The 17,281-nt window shown below is 36.5% G+C and overlaps 1 protein-coding gene across 4 annotated transcripts in view; it reads right to left on the reverse strand.

The window, feature by feature from the left end:
* Positions 1-1,023: 1,023 nt before the first annotated feature.
* The window catches only part of Cdk13 (cyclin dependent kinase 13), a 105,510-nt gene continuing 89,252 nt past the window's right edge, over positions 1,024-17,281 (reverse strand). The window contains exons 10-15 of one of the 4 annotated variants that reach the window (XM_057788157.1): positions 16,131-16,247; positions 15,186-15,317; positions 10,255-10,302; positions 8,188-8,393; positions 6,459-6,728; positions 1,024-5,803 (exon numbers count right to left, since the gene is read on the reverse strand). In XM_057788157.1, the coding sequence (XP_057644140.1) occupies positions 4,953-5,803; positions 6,459-6,728; positions 8,188-8,393; positions 10,255-10,302; positions 15,186-15,317; positions 16,131-16,247 (1,624 nt within the window). In that variant the 3' untranslated portion in view covers positions 1,024-4,952. Of the gene's footprint in view, positions 5,804-6,458; positions 6,909-8,187; positions 8,394-10,254; positions 10,303-15,185; positions 15,318-16,130; positions 16,248-17,281 lie in introns of all 4 variants that reach the window. The other 3 variants (XM_057788155.1, XM_057788158.1, XM_057788156.1) reach the window with 3 other exon arrangements.

The following is a 17,281-nucleotide window of genomic DNA, read 5'->3' on the forward strand; positions in this document are numbered from 1 at the left end:
ATAAAAAACCACAACACGATACAGCTCCATAATAAAGCACTTTCCTGACATGTGCAGGGTTCTGAATTCAATCCTCACTGAAACAAAACACAAATGCACATATAAACAAGAATCAAGGATCAGGATGGAACACTACAGAGACCTCAGGATTATACCCACATCAATCAGACAGAAAACACAAAAACTAGGGTAGGACAAACTGGATATCAGAAGCTGTTTGTTGATACAAAGTCTAGGCTCCAGAAAAGGCATAAAACCCAATCCTCACCTCCCTAAAATATAGACAAGCCAGAATACCCAAAAAAAGTCTGACAGACAGAACCCTCTTGGTGTCCCGTTCCTAAAGACTACATCTAAGTGGAAAGCACTAAGTGTCTCAGGTCCAACCCCCCCCCCAAAAAAAGAACCAGGGCACACTAAATCACAAATGGTCTTTTCTAGAGTCTGTTCTGACTATATACAAAAAACAAGGGTTTAAAAATTGGCCTGAAATTCTTGTGGAAGTTTATTTAGAGACTATGAAACAACCTTTTTCCCTTTTAAAAACAAATGGCTTATACATTAGACTTAACTATGAGACATTATAAAAGTCTCACAAAAGAATATAATATCTGTGCCGGGCGGTGGTGGCACACACCTTTAATCCCAGCACTTGGGAGGCAGAGGCAGCAGGTTCTCTGTGAGTTCAAGGCCAGCCTGGTCTACAAGAGCTAGCTCCAGGACAGGTTCCAAAGCTAGAGAAACCCTGTCTCAAAAAAAATATATATATATATATATATCTGTACAACAAACTAATAGGGAGGATTGAGGATGATTCATTTTAATAAAGTCAGAACTAGAAAATTCTGATGAGTCAAGAACTACAATTTTGTTTCTTCCATCTTCAGCTGATCATGTAACAGCTTATTATTAGTAACTTCTACTAATAAGAAAACCAACTGGATAAGTCCTTTGGTAAATGGCAGTCTTATAGAATGACTTGAATTAATAGGATCATTACAAGATTTACATGCAAATTGTTTGTAAGCCTGATACTAATCCTGCTGTGCAAAAAGGAAATACATTTTTAATGCCTTGGTTTCAATTTGTGTGTAGCCTGTAGAAAATGCACAGGAGCCTTTTAGTAACTACAAACATGAAATACAACTGATACCAACTTCTAGTTTTCAAAATTATTATTCCTATTTTTTTCTATAGTCAAAGAAAATGGGGTTTTCCCCTGTAACTCTGGTTGATTCCCAACTCAATAAGTAGACCAGGCTGTCCTCAAACTTTTTGCTTCTGTCTCCCAAGCATTAGGATACAGACATTTGCCACTGCCTGGCAGTACCAAGTTTTTAGTGTGTGTGTGTATGTGTGTGTATGTGTACACGCTAGGGATTAAACCTGGGCATTGTACCTGCTAGGCAAGCATTCACAGAACTATATCCTAGCCCTTAAAAATTATTAATAATTTAGATAAAGTATTAGTCTAGTCTAATACTCATCAGGTTATTGGGTTTCCTTAGTAACAAGTTGGTATTGCATAAGCATGGTAGCAGCTACCTTTACACTAGTAGTTGGTGGATAGAGGCAGGAGGATCAGGAGCTCAAAGCCAGCCTTAATTAACTACATAATGAGTTCCAGGCCAGCCAGAGCTAAATGAGGCTGCAACAAAAAAGCAATGAAAAAAATTACTGCAGAATCAGATGTGGTGTAGGTGTAGAGGAACCACACTGACAATACCAGGTACAAAAAATAAGCTCTTTGCCTTTTCTTCAGCTGTATTGTGGTCTATTAGTGGGTCAAGTTCAGGCTGAAAATAGCCAACCCAGCATCCCAAACATGTATGTATTCAACACCTGCATTTAAGTTCCACTGCAAACAACCTGGAGTGAGCGTACAGCAAATTCACCAAAACCTTCACACACAGGGGCCGTTGATTCAGTTCAGAAGCATCTAACCCACACTGCAGGTGTTTGCATCAAATCTCAGCACTTATGAACTAGTCAGATTCAAGTTAAAGATTGTTAACTGATTTTCTGGCCTTGCTTCCTTACAGGACCTTATTTCTCCATTCAAATTTCAATATAAAACTTTACCCAAATATTCATGCTACGTTCACTCAAGCATGATTTATTCACTCAAGCACAAGCACCTAGCTTCTCCCTCCATACATTTACAAGAAACTCTACCAGCTTCATAGATAACATGATTAAATCTCCCTCATGATTATGGATATATCCCAAGAACTGGACTAGCATGTTTAGTCACTACATTTGTATTTGCTAACAGAAGCGGAAACAGTTAAACTGCCACATTGTTTCACATTCCATAAAGCAGCTCAGTCAGTCAACTCTCTAAAAATACTTTTAAGTTTTCCAAAAGATAAAGACTGAATCTTGGGACATACTGATGTTTCCATGCAGGAAAAATTCATGTTGAGACATACAAACTTCACAGGAAAATTATGTTTTTCCATAAGTTAACTGTTTTTATGTTCATTTTTTATCTGCAGTCTGACTTGTTCTACCACAACTTCCCAATTAGTTTAGATTTTACTCAAGAATATAGATTATAACCTAAATAATTAGTGATTTTCCAGCTATTCTTAATCCAAACTCACTGAACTGAAATACTGTTTTGCAGAGATACATTTACACTTGGCTGATTATTTTGCCATGTTACAAGACACACTGTTTCCATGTAACACCACCTGAGCCTGGGATTACCCTGCAATAACTGGCCTCTCATCACTACATTATGGTGTAACTGGCATCCCTTTTCTTCTACATATGTAAGGTATTGTTACACTGTCTTAGAAAGTACAGGTTATTAAAAGGCATAGTTTCAGTTTTCTATTTCGAAGTCAGCAATTTCCCTGTCTTCCCAGCCACTGTCCCAACATGGATATATGTCTGAAATTTTAATTAGAAAGACTATCCAAACACAGGTCAATTTTATATAAAATATTTAATTTTTAAAACACAGGCTAGTCATGTCACATAAATAGTTCCACTTTAGGTTAGCTGCTTGTGGCCAGCAGAAGTGTCATGTGTGACAAATAAGAATAATTTTAGATGCTATCCCTTATAGTAAAGTCTGAAGTGCTAAGACTCACCATGTTGAAATATCAGAGACTTGAATACTCTATTTTGCTAAATTTCAAAACATTTCTTCACTTCCTCTAATGTTTTATTAGCTAGTACTCAATACTCAAATAAAAGCAAAGTTTTTTCTTCCATTAATTTTGTTACACCAACAAAAATAATATCATCAAAAATAAAACGGTCAACTGGAAACTCATGTTATAGGCAAAAAGTGAAAATTACCTTCTTTAGAATATCCTTACTGGTTCCTGAATCATGTTTTGAAATGCAGGGTCACAAATAGATACAGGGCATGAGGTTAAACTGGCTTGTCATAACAGTTTTCTCTATTTAAGATTCCAATTAAAAAGTGACTAGAATAGTTAAAATTGTCAACTGGCACACTCAACTTCCCAGAGTTTCTGAGTCTATTAGTGATAAAGGAAATGCTGGTTATTTACCTTTGGTTCCTTCTAGAAATATAATTTTGTGTTCGTGTGTGAATGTAAAGCACAGTGAGACTTGACAACATTACAGTTATTCTTTCTTGGTTGAGTTTAATAGAAGAAAAAACATTAAAACAACCTAGTAACACTGCTCTAATCTGGCAGAAGTTACAATAAATTTCACAAAATTCTCTGAGTTTTCATTTTGCTTTACTAAATTAAATCTAGGACATATTTCTACTTAAGTTGACTTTTAAAAATAATGACATAACTTAAGATATGGTGTTTGCCACCCTCTTTCTGTGAACTTTAATACATTTATTATGTGAATCATTATTACATACTTGCTTCAAAAATCCTGTTCTCCAAGTAGAAACTGGGTCAGCATGGCAGCCAGAAAGAAGAGAGTACTCTAAAATTCAGCCAGCTATTACTTTCAAACAATTAAGTGATAATGTTTTTTAGTACTTCTCAGAAGTAACAGAAGGTACTGAGTTCTCCCTTTCTTTTCTTATACCACTACCAAAAGAAGGTAACAGTGAAAGTTAACACAGGCAAAAGACAGGCAGAAAAAGACAGTGTGACAGGCAGAGGGAATGGACTTAACAGAACTGGCCAGGCAACTCCTAAAAACTGAGAGCTTCCTGCTTCTTCAAAACAATGCAGACTCCCTTAAAAGACAAGTGGGTGTACAGGCTAACCTCATCCTCAGTCCTTAAGCTTACCAGTTAAGGCACTTACTCAACCCCTCCCACCCTGCCCATAGTTTTCATATAAAAACCACTATTTCATTTAAATGAATTTTGCTGGGTTATGGTAACCTGAAAAACAAAACAAAAATAATGTTGACCATTTTTTATATAAAACTGTTGCATCAAGAGAAAGGTTGTGTTTTATTTTCTGAAATGAGCACAAAGTACACCTTTCACAATAACACTGAAAGCAGGTGCAAAGACTGACAGTGACCTTTGACTAAAGGTAGCTTTGTAAAAAGAAAATACCAAATAAATCAGTGCCCTTTCTGATTGTTGTAAAACTGGAAGGGTGAGGGAAAGGGTTGGTTGTTACATAAAAGTTGGTCCAAACTTACAAAAAAAAAGCACAAGTGTGCATAGTTCAGAAGATCTGCAACAGGGCCATAAAAACATTATGTCCCTAATGTTAGCATCCACTTAAAACTGCAAGAATACAAAATAAAACTGTTAACTAAAATCTGTGACGATGTACAATCAATAGAGCTAGTTTTAAGAACAGCATGAAATTAAGCGAAGTTTTTTTTGTTTTTGTTTTTCACTATTGTATGCAAGACCCTTTTCCACATAAAAATAAAGCTGTTGTTGAATTAATATTATTCAAGTCTCTTGGATTGCTGCCTGAAATTGCAGCTAGAAAAGTCTTTCCAGATAAAAATGATGTGCCTGAGGAAAAACAAGATACTCAGTATGGTAACCCTCTGCCTCGACCTCTGCCAGCTGATGTGCTAATGTGTCCTCTGTATCCTTGTGAGTATCCAGGTCCTTGGGCAGGAGAAGTCCAGGTCTGCCCATGCATGAGGCTAGGGCCACCTGGGTTTTCCTGTAAGTTACCACCATAGTTATAGTTGTGCATCTTTGCTGGCAAGGGATGAGTACTCTCTGGCCCTGTGGAAGGGTCGTTGCTGTTTGTGAGGACTGCGATAGGACCATGGCTATATTCAAATCTATGGTCCTTGTCTCCACTAAACAACATGGGACCAGCATTGAGGTAAATGTCTCCATATCCAGCTACTGAACTGGGAAATGACTCGGAAAAGGCAGAAGCTTGAGGTGGGCCACCAGTGTGAGATGAAGCAGTACTGTAGTTCTCCAAAGACTGAATATCTGAGTTCCCAATGAAACTACGTGGTTCCAACGGTGCAGCAGCAGAGCTACTTCCTAGACCATCGCTGCTAACATAAGAAGCGGCAGAGAAAGCAGATCCAAAGTTGTCCTTATAGTCTGAAGTGGGCACATATGTGTCTCCTGTGGGATAATCAATACCACCTTCTCTTTTGGGATCCTCCTGGGGCTGATGCTGAGCAAGCAGCTGTAAGAGGGCTGCCTTCACTCCAGCATGAGGGTCGGTTAGTGAAGAACTAGTGGTGGGTACATGCTGGTTTTCTGTCCGATAATCCAGGTCCTCATCAGTGACTGGTGGTGGTTCAGGAGGTTCAGGAGGTCGTTGATCAGGGGGCAGAATTCGAGGCCGGTCTGGTTCTGGTGTCAACTCCATTATCCTCCTGTCCTGGTGCTGGATGAGGTCATCTTGCCCTAAGTGAAACAAAAGCAAGTGTCAAAAGCTACTATAGAAAATGAAATACTCAAAATGAGCGGTCCCAAGAATGATCAAATATTCAATATCTAACAAATGTCAAATGCAAAAGGAGGTCTCACAAGTACCCATATTGCCCACCACCACTTAAACAAAAGGTCATTAAAGGAATAGACTATTCAGCTTTCCAAAGGTACTCTCTATGTTCACATTTAAAGCTTGGGGGAGTAGGTTACTACACATAATATTTATCCTTTTGTGTTCAGAACAACGGGCTATTGTAAATTTATCTTATTTATACAGTTATTTATTTTTTTTTTTTGGTTTTTCGAGACAGGGTTTCTTTGTAGCTTTGGAGCCTGTCCTGGAACTCCCTTTGTAGACCAGGCTGGCCTCGAACTCACAGAGATCCGCCTGCCTCTGCCTCCCGAGTGCTGGGATTAAAGGCGTGCGCCACCACCGCCCGGCATTTATTCAGTTATTATTTTCTAAGATAATCATAAAGAATAATATCATAAGTGGACAATTTGCTAACAATATATTCCAGGAAGTAAACTGAGTAGGTCACTATCACCAGTGACCTGAGAATGTCTTTACAAATGTCATCGAACAGTGAACACCATAGATAGCAACAACTACTAGCCAACCACTCACCAGATCCCGGAGTGCTGGGTTCTGGAGGTGGCCTGAGTTGTAAAGGAGCTTCATGTCCTGATCCATTTTCCCGCTCTTCTAGCATGACATCTTTCTGTTTTGACTGCTGAGCCTTTATTAACTGAGTCAAGAGAACTGCAAAAGCACTCTGCACAGCAGCCTGGGCAGCATCAGTTTCCACTTTAGGCTGGATGGTCTGTGAAGGCTGAATTCCTCCCAATGATTTTGAAGACTCCTGTTGTGGTGTTGATGGATCTGTCTGTTTTTCACCTGTTGCCAAAATTCCAGCAGGAAGGTTTATTTTATTTAGCTGCTGTTGAGTCTCAGAGTTTACCTTAATGTTCAACACTTGGACAAAATCAGCCATATTAACACTTGATTTAGATTGTAGTAGGTTTAGAAGAATTGCCAATTCATTGTGGTTTAACGGCTGTCCGGGGCCTGTTATTACTAAAGACAAAATGTATTAATTAGAACTGCCATAATTCATAGATTTTCCAACCCCCAAAATGTCTTCATTATACATCATTTAAATTACATTTGAGGAAGGGCGTTCAGCAATAATGTAAAAAGAGCACTTCACTTTATTCATCATGATGTTCAAAATCTAACTACAACATAAATTAAAACTGCATTCTATTTTGGGTAATCATCTTTAGGAGTATATGTTTCAAAAGAGAAACCAAGACCATCAGACGACCATATGTGCAGATTTGAACCATCAGCAGTGAAGACAGCTGTTGGCAGTGTCAGGTACTTTCTGAGCACTTTGTAGTTTATCAGTTTAAAAGAGTGCATAACTTGCCAAAGGGCCTGGATTCTGAAATTCTTATCAGGCTATACTGCTCTCAAAAGTGAAGTTAACTTAGAAATTAAAACTAGAATATTTTTCAGAAAATGAGAAAAATCTCTGTATTTTTATTCAAATTACTTAAGCAAAAAGTTAGGTCATTTTGAGTTAGAAAGGCCTACACAAACACGCATATTGCGTATTAACTCATTACCAGTACGACACATCTAGTTTTTTTTTCTTTGTCCAATATTCAGTCTAGAACAGGCAGATTCCTGGGTTCTTGAAGGAAACTGAAATTTCATTTTATAAAAGCTGTCAACTAGCCAAGCATGGTGGCACACATCTTTAATCCCAGCTCGTGGGAAGCAGAGTTGGGTGAAACTTTGAGTCTGAGGCCAACCTGGTTACAAAGAAAGTTACAGGACAGCCAAGGCTACACAATGAAACCCTACCAATAAATAGATAAATGTGAATGAAAGAAATAACTGGGTATAAAGTAGTCTTTTAAATAGCAGGTTCCAATCTTTTAAAATATAGCTTCTTAGTAAGGATGATGTAAAGATATCGATCAATGGGCTAAAGAACTTCTATTGCTGTTTTGGCTGTCTTCCTATGTTTTCTATGCCTTAAGCATCCATAGACATTAAATACTAAACTTCACAGACTAGTGTTAATGAAAGGCATACTGACTCCTGAACTAGGGAAACAAGGAAAAAGAAATCTGACCAGTCATGACAAATACATGATGAGATTGCTTAACACTATAGTGTAAGCAGCAATGAGACCTTTGTGCTGGCACAAACAATAAAGGAATGCCAAGCTCACCAAAGAAGCTTCAGCGTTTACCTTTCTGCCATAATGTTTAAGCAGAACAAACACATTCAACACAGGTCATGAAGCAGTATGAACAAAATAAGCCACAGAAACATTACTGACCAGGTGCTACACTTGAGTTGCTTTGAGATTTCAATTGTGCAGGAGGCAGCACACCCTGGGGTGTATTAGTTCTACTGTCATCTAAGCCCAGAGACAGATCCTTTCTGGGGGCTTTGATTGTAGAAAGATCATCAGTCATGCCCATCTGTTTCTGTCTTCTTCGCTTTTTACTCCATAATTCATGACAATCTTGCCACAAAGGAAGGCTGAAAAACATAGATGAATACTAAATCACAAATGCCGTAACAAGAAATGCTAATGTTACAATGTACCACTAAAGATATTCCCCTCCCGCAAACCATTCTGGAAGACTTCATACACATACATACATACATAAATATATACATACGTAGATACATACATACATACATAAGTAAAATTCCATCATACTTCTGGGTCTTTAGCAATGGACTATTTTTCTTTTTAATTATTTGTCCTAATTTTTATTGTTTAAAAATTTTATTCATGCATATAATGTCTGATTAAGTACATCCCACCTGTCCTCCCCTCAAGTTCCTTCCCTATCTCCTCTAAACCTCTATTCTCTCTCTTAAAACTCACTAAATCTACTTGGTGCTACCAGTATGTCCACGGATAAAGGGCTACCTGCGGAAACAGGAGTGAACTCTACAGAGGCCACAGCCCTGAAGAAAAGGTGACTCTCCCTTTCACAGCAGCCATTAACTGCCAATTTCTCCTCAGCTGAGAGTGGTCTTTATGACCCACTTTCTCCCACCAACTGAGATTCTGTCTGACTTGATCCTGTGTGGGCCTAATGCATACAGTCACAGCTGCTTGTGCATTCACACGTACAAGTGCCCTGTTGTAGAGATGACCTAGCTTTGTCTTCTGAATAATCAATAAGGAATTGTTCATTGAAATTATGAAGAATGCATATTAGTTAAAATCTGGCTATAACCCTTCATACAACCTTTTATAACCAGTTCTTATAGCACACTGTACACTGAACAGAATTTGAAAAAGGATGAAGAAACACGCTATTTGTAGAAGCCAGACATAAAGGAGAGTAAAAGCTAGAACATAAGATTTGTACAAAACTTTTTAGTTACATATTTACTACTATTACCAATTGCTTTTAAAATAAACTGATTCTAAAGATGGCTCTCGAGAACAGGTAATCCAGACACAGAGAGGCTCATTACTTATCAACAGAATTCTGTGTGATTAGTAACTACCAAAATTACCTCTAATTCTAGAATAATTTTTCATTTTAATATAATTCTATAACACTGAACACTAGTAAATAACTTTTTCTTAAAGAAAGATAAATACTTGATTTACAAATATTTTCTTTTTATCCCAGTTACAAAGCCTATGGAAACTTACTATTACTTTTCTCTAGCTTAAAGGTGAGAAAACTAAGGCTTGGAAAGGTTAATAAACTTGCCCAGAATATCTAGATTCTTTTAAGCAATGCCATCTAGTAGTATATGCCTGATCTTCTCAACTTGATGTTTACCAAGAGGTACACAAATGTCTTTCCAAGAGTGTACCTGAGGTAAAGGGACTTCCACATGGACTCTTTTCAAACTGAACTAGAAGAATGCCCTGAATGCTCACGTAAATTCTTCCACAATTACTTTCTCATATTATAAAATAAAGGCATATGAAACAGAATGGTTGAATCTTAGCAATATAATATTAATAAAAAATGTCATTTCCACAGGATTACAAAACAGCATGATACCTTTGTATAAAATGAAAAACAACTACATTTTTTAAATGTAATTTTTTATGAATACATACAGATGGCAACAGAAAATATATACAAAAATAAGGAAACAGGAATGATGGTTACCTCAGGAAGAAGAGGGTAACAGAACACGTAGGTAGGAGGAGGGATTATGATATGATTAAAGTGGGTTATTTTCAAGGTTCTAGCTTTTGCTTGGTAGGCTCATGGCTGCTTATTAACATTTAAAAAACTAATTAAAGTAACTAAAATAAATAAAAGAGAGCCATGCATGGACCAATGATGAGTGACACAAGGATCATGATTAAACCAAGTCTGTGCACCTGAGGTCTGAAAACAAAACGAAGGCATACCTCTCAGCCATCTTACTATGGTGCATTGCCTCAGCGTGCAAAAACCTCCTGGATAACAAACAAAGGGACAATTGGAAAGGTTGACACTGGGAAGCTTTAAGGCATCAAAAACCCTCTAAAAGACTTTCCTTTCTGGGACTGTGATTGTGTTTTATGATGTGTGCTTTAGCCTCTGTTGGGATATTGATTTCAAATATACTATAGTACTATAGATTAGAGTAAATAAAATCATTCATTACACCTCCTCCATTATGACAGCCAAGAAATACAATACTCTTGTGGAAAAGCAAAGAAATTCAGGAAAAGGATTTGTTCCCTCCCATAATTTAAAGAAATTCATTATGAATGAATTACCTTAACACTCATCTCTACAAAATATAAACATAAGTTTATGATAATCGAATTAATGACACTGATTCTCCAAACAAATCAGACATGGTCTCCAGATAATCAAAAGTATGTGCTTCCTTGAAGGTTCAAATGCTGGCTCAGTCACTTAATTTGTCAGGCAAGTTACTGGACCTCTGTATCACAGTTTTTCTTTAAAAATGGGATTAACAGTTATTACCTATTTCCTGGGGACAGACATAATATGTTAATGTCTATCAAGGGCATAGCACTGTATTTGTGATTGATATCACTGACTGCTCATCGTTCAGTGGCCTAAAAGTAGTTTTTATCAAGACATATCACGAAATATTTAATTATAGATGGCCATATTATTGTGCAAGTGTTTAATGGTTTTAATATTGTTAATAAGGCATAAGCTAGCGGCCATCTAAATCACTTTTTAGTCACATCGTTATATAATACTATTTTTTTGTTGTTTTGTGTTTGTTTCTTGTTTTGGTTTTTCAAGACAGGGTTTCTCTGTCCTGGAACTAGCTCTTGTAGACCAGGCTGGTCTCGAACTCACAGAGATCCGCCTGCCTCTGCCTCCCAAGGGCTGGGATTAAAGGCGTGCGCCACCACCGCCTGGCTTGTGTTTGTTTCTTGACAGGGTTTCTCTGTGTAATAGCTCTACCTGTGTAGACCATGCTTTGTAGACCAGGCAATCCAACTGCTTCTGCCTCCTGAGTGCTGGGATTAAAGGCATGTGCCACCACTGCCCGACATATAAACTTTTTAAAGTTACAAAGACGTCAGAAAAGTTGATAAAATATCCACTACATATTAGTGGAATTATTTCTGATTTAATACTTTTACTTGTTTGTTTTTTCTAAAAAAATAATCAAAATATTTTTTCAACAATTTGATTATTTTAAAAATGTATCAAAAATGTTAGCTATATACTTATTTTGCAAAGGAATACCACCGCTATTTCATAGTTTTCTTATAAAGTAGAGGGTATTACATGTGGTTTAGAGAACTTTTTATTTAAATATAGTATCAATGCAATTAAAACCTTTGGCCTGACTGCTTCAGTGGTGTATCTAAGTGCATACACACCATAATAGTTTCACAGAATATCCATTAAGTATACTGCTATTTACTTTTTAATAGAAAAGCACAGTGAAGCATATTCTGATAAAAATTAAATTTGAGTTACTGGGCCTTGTTTGACAAGAATTACAGTTTGTAACAAAAACAAAACAAAACACGCACAAATATATGAAGGCATAGAACAAAAACTGGTAGAGCCAGTAAAAAAAATTAATAAATACCTAAATGAGCTTTCAGGTCCTTACTGTCAGGAGATCTGCAGGGGGAAGACTTTTCAAATGATCTTATTTTTTTTCTTTTGCTTTTTAATTTGTGTGTGTTTGTCTGTGCAACATGTGTACATGATGTCCACGAAAGTCAGAAGAGGGCACTTTATCCCCTGGAACTGGAGTTTTTTGTTGTTGTTGTTTTTTGTTTTTCAAGACAGGGTTTCTCTGTGGCTTTGGAGCCTGTCCTGGAACTAGCTCTTGTAGACCAGGCTGGTCTCGAACTCACAGAGATCTGCCTGCCTCTGCCTCCCAAGTGCTAGGATTAAAGGCGTGCGCCACCATCGCCCGGCTGGAGTTTTATATAGTAGTGAAATCACCATTTGGGTGCTGGAAACCAAACCAAGGTCCTCTGCAATGAATGATCTTAACCACTGAGCAATCGCTCCAGTTCCTGACCTCATTTTCTTTTCTTTTTTTAAATAAAACACTTTTTGTTTGTTTGGGTTGTTTGTTGTTGATGATGCCTATTTGTTTTGTTTTTGAGACAGGGTTTCTCTGTGTAACCACCCTGGCTGTCTTACTCGCTCTTCAACCAGGTTGGCCTTGAACTCACAGAGATCCATGTGCTTCTGCCTCCTGAGTGCTGGAATTAAAGCATGCACCACAACTGGCAGAAATAAAAAAGCTTTTGATACTTATTGTAGAAGGAGTTTAAAGACAGTGCTATAGCTATGCACAACTCCTTTCAGTGACTGCTTATTTGCAAGGGCATTTTTGAAAATAAAAAACAATATATAATTAATGTGGAACCATGTTTCAATTTACAGTAAATAGCACTGATTCAGAGATATGTAAATTACTACATGAATTACTTAGAGGAAAAGATCTCAGCTCGATCATTTCTAATAGACTGCATAGCTAACAAAATTCATTGATGGTTTTAACCGAAATGTTTACTACTAATACAGCACAAAATTATCATACTAACATTCATACATAGTACAGTATAAGAAATGTTTTAAAATTAAAATCCATTGGTAGATATAGTCTGTTTTTAAAAAGTACAACACCATGATTAATATACTAGTTACGTTACAATAAAAATGTAAGAAATGGAAGTTCAATATCAAAACAGTACAATGTCCAAATGCTGAAGATTTGCTAAGCTACTATACTACACACAACTTGAAAGGCCTCAATATATAGACTCCGGTGGATACATTTACAAGATTAATGTCACTGAAATACTTAAAACTGTTAATTAAAAATTCACTATTACATCTTTTGCAACTTGTAAAAGTGGTTTCAGAAATTAATCAACTCCAAATAAGCTTGATATAGTTTTAATCCTTTCATGTGGACTATGTTATCAGAATTGCACTACCAATAACAGGACAAAATCTTATTATATTTTTGTTGAAGAACTCTAACAGGAAACACATATTACCTTGTAGGTATTATTCTGGCACTGAAAAGTACTAATCTAATTATGATTACAGAAAAGCAATCAAAATAAGATTTGGGGATGTTGGCTCTTATTAGGACTGAAGATGCAGTTTAGTGGCAGCACTTGCCTGGTCTGTGAGGCCCTGGGTTTGACGTCCACTAAAAAAAGAAGTCAGTGTCATCAAAACCCTCTAGGGGTGACAAAAAAGTGAAGAGATGTGAATTCTAAACAAATGGTTCAACTGTGACTCCACAGAAAGTTTGTAAAAAAAGAAGAAAAAAGTTATTGGACTATTGGAGAGACTTTAATAAGCACTATTATTAATTTTTATGCTTTATAATAGGATGTATAGCGAAGTTCTAGTTGTTATAGATTCATGCAACAACTTATATTCAAGTACTTCAGAAAAAGTTTATAAAGTAACAAAGCAAATGTGTTCACATGTCAATAATTACTGAATATATAAATGCTCATTTTCCTATTCTTTCTGTAGAGATGAAAATTCAAAATCAAAAGTTAAGAGAGAAAAAAAAGTCAGTTTGATAGGTGACTACAGTCAAACCACTTGGAAACTACTGATATATTCTAAATAAGCAAAAGAACCACAAATACTAAACACATAGTTCAATGGTATCTGATCCAGGTATGGTGGTGCAAACCTATCATTCCAGCACTCAAGAGGCATAGACAGGAGGATACTGAGTTCAGGTCAGCCTGTACTAAACTGAGTGTAGTACAACCAAACTCTGAGTCAAAAGGGAAAAAAAAGTAAAAAATAAAAACAGAAACAACAGAAAACCTATTGAATGATTCAGTCCTTCTGTATGTCAGATGATAGTTACTCTTTAACTTTCAAATTATCCCATGGGCCATTTATATATAGTTCAATATAATCTTAATGGAGTTTATCATGACAAGCCCTGTGAAAATAAACTCCATGTAAGTGGAAGAGCCAGAATTTGAACTCTAAAGCTCATGCTTATTCATTAAAAATATGTGCATTTTATTATACAAAAATATTTTATTGGAGACAGGCTTGCTTTGTAATGCTGTAATGATCACGTTAAGAGTTACCAAGGAAATACCTACAAAACTTTAGACCCTATCATGGAGAGGCCTTCTTCCCAACCAACCCTAGACAAATTACAGAAGCTATAAGATGATTCAAGAAATCAGCTATCCCGATTCCCCAAACTATGCATTTTCTTTCTATGATTTTACTCATTGCAAACATTCTTCTAGGTAATGTTAAGGATTTTCTATTGTACAGGATATGTTACAGAGTATTTTCAAATGTTATTTCTTATAAAACTGACTTCAGTTTGAGAGGTGACACCACCCTTTACCATATTTGTATTCTTGGGCAAGTTTTTTAACCTCTTTGAGCCTGCTTCCTCCTCTGTTAAGCAGTGGTAATAATAACAGTAATAATAATAATAATAATAATACCTACCTTAAAGGGTTGTAAAAATTAAGCTTAGCACAGCACTCAAAAGCTTCCCCTAAATCAGGACCACTAGAGGCCAAGTTCCTGATGGATGTACTCCACCACATTGAGGGGTTCATTGAGGGGTTCTTATTCTTAGAGGATAGTGTTATGTTTCAACACTATCCTATAGCAGTTAAAGAAACGCTAAGGGTTGTTTTTGCTGTTCTACTGTAAACTCAATAAACAAGCACCTGCACTCTTGATGTGCAAATACTTTTCTCCTGTTTTACCTAACTCAACTTAGTCACAGAATATCTTCTGCTCATGACAACTAATTAACAAAGTTTTCAAGGCTGTCCAGATTCTGCAAAAATAAAATCTAAAACAAAAGAACGTTACTTACTCTGGCGGAGGCATTTTGGAGGGTTCCACATCTCGTAGAAATTCACACTGAAGAGCCTGCTCAGCAGTGCACCGCTTACTGGGATCCAAGGCAAGCATGTAATCAAATAAGTCCAGCGCAGCTGCAGGGATACTAACACCAGAGGACACAAAAGTCAAGCACTGTCTTCACACAAGCTCTATGCTTCTGTGAGCACTTATTTTAAAGAAATGTATTTGGCATCAAATTTGAAAATTAATTTAAAATTGTATTTTAAATACTAACTTCTTACTCTGATTACCTGTGTCTTTAAAATCCTCATTACTTTGTTATTAACTAATAAATTCATGCAGGTGATGAATATCTAAAAGCTAATGTAATAATCAGTTGAAGTATTATAACTATCAATTTTCTTTGCAAGAATTATTGTTATTTTTGGACTGTTTAGCAAACAGCATCTTTTATTACTCTATGAGCAATCCACTGTCATAAATTAAAAACTGAATAGCCTCCTAAAATAAAAACCTAAACTCAAGACTCTTTTAAAAAAATTTACAACACAATTATTAAAGTTTTTTCATGTAAACAAATACAGCGTACTGGCCCAGTTATTGACTCTGGAGTGTAGTGAAGGCCTCTATATGCAGCAAAGGGAAATGGGCAACACAAAGCCCTAGAAGCAGAGCTGCAATGCGTCTGTCTGGGCCACTAGGACAGAATTCTTAAGAAACGACTCTGAATTGTGTGTGCTAAGGTACACCCATATTCTCAGCACCTAACAGTAAAGGTCAAGAAAGAGTTCAAGGTCAACCTTGGATATATAGAGAATACAAGGGCAGTTTGTAAAACTTTGCTTCAAATAGCAACAAAAGACAAAAACCAAACAAAACAAAAAACCTTAAACCTCAAAGTGACTTCAAAATAAACAATCAATGCAATATGGATATTTAAGCATCCCTTTCTTACAAAACAAATTCTTCTCTTAACTTTCGCCGATATTGCTTCTTTGGTTTCATGGTGTTGAAATATGGCAGTTTGATTACATCAGGCCACACTGCAGGACAAGGACTCCCACATATACGGCTAAACAATACCAAAAAAAAAAAAAGAAGAAATTTTATAATTACAAACTACATACAAAAACTAATAAATACTACCAGTATTTAAAAGAAAATCAAGTAGTTAAGAATACAAAAGACCTTCATATAATGTATAAGAAGTTTAAATACTTTAATCTTCACAATTTAATTTGAAAAATCCCCAAATCTTCCACAAATACATTTAATCTAGTAAAGAAGCTTCCTATTAAATAAAATCTTACAACACGGGTGATGTTTAGAATATACTGCCTATGTGTTAAATGAATTTAGTATATGTCTCACTCTGGTTTGGGAGTGTTGGCATGGTCTCCTCTCACAAACATAAGGTAGCCTGGAATTAACAGCAGAAACGAACTTCCTAAATAACTACCTCTAGATGCAAACAATAGCACCCTGAAGGTAGTAGACTTGAAGTATGCAGTTCTGCAGTTTTAGCAGTGTCGCTGGTCACGAGCATTTATGTATTTTAATTGCTCTACTCTTTGACCACCTTGAAATTCCTCAATAGTTTGGTGTAAACACAGGTAATAACATTGGGAAAATAGGCTTTAGTATATAAAAATCACAAGATTATATGGATATCATTAGTGAAACTGTCAGTAAGGCTTACCATGTTAAGAAAAAAAGGGCACAGGCTCATTCATATGAAGCTCATCCCCTCTCAGAATGCATCTTTTCCTAGACTGCTCCTTCATTTCTGCTAGATTCTAAGAAGCTGTGCCCTCATCAGTCTACTGAACAAGGTCTTTTCTTCCCAAAACTATGAAGAATGGATGTTCCTCACATGCTATCTGTTTCTTTAGCATTTGTGTCATCCTTTGTGTTCTGACTACATGGCTAGGTGGTTCTCTTGGTTCCTGGCACATGCATGCACATTAATAATATAGAATATACTGGAATAGAGAGATGAAGGGCACTTTTAACTCCTGACATTAAAGAAAAATTAAGAGAAAAGATGAAGATTTTTGGCTATAGTTCTAACTATAAATCACAGCCAGGTGGGAGAGAGTAAGAGAA

The sequence above is a fragment of the Chionomys nivalis genome, chromosome 13 (genome assembly GCF_950005125.1).
Source record: "Chionomys nivalis chromosome 13, mChiNiv1.1, whole genome shotgun sequence".
Lineage (NCBI taxonomy): Eukaryota > Metazoa > Chordata > Mammalia > Rodentia > Cricetidae > Chionomys > Chionomys nivalis.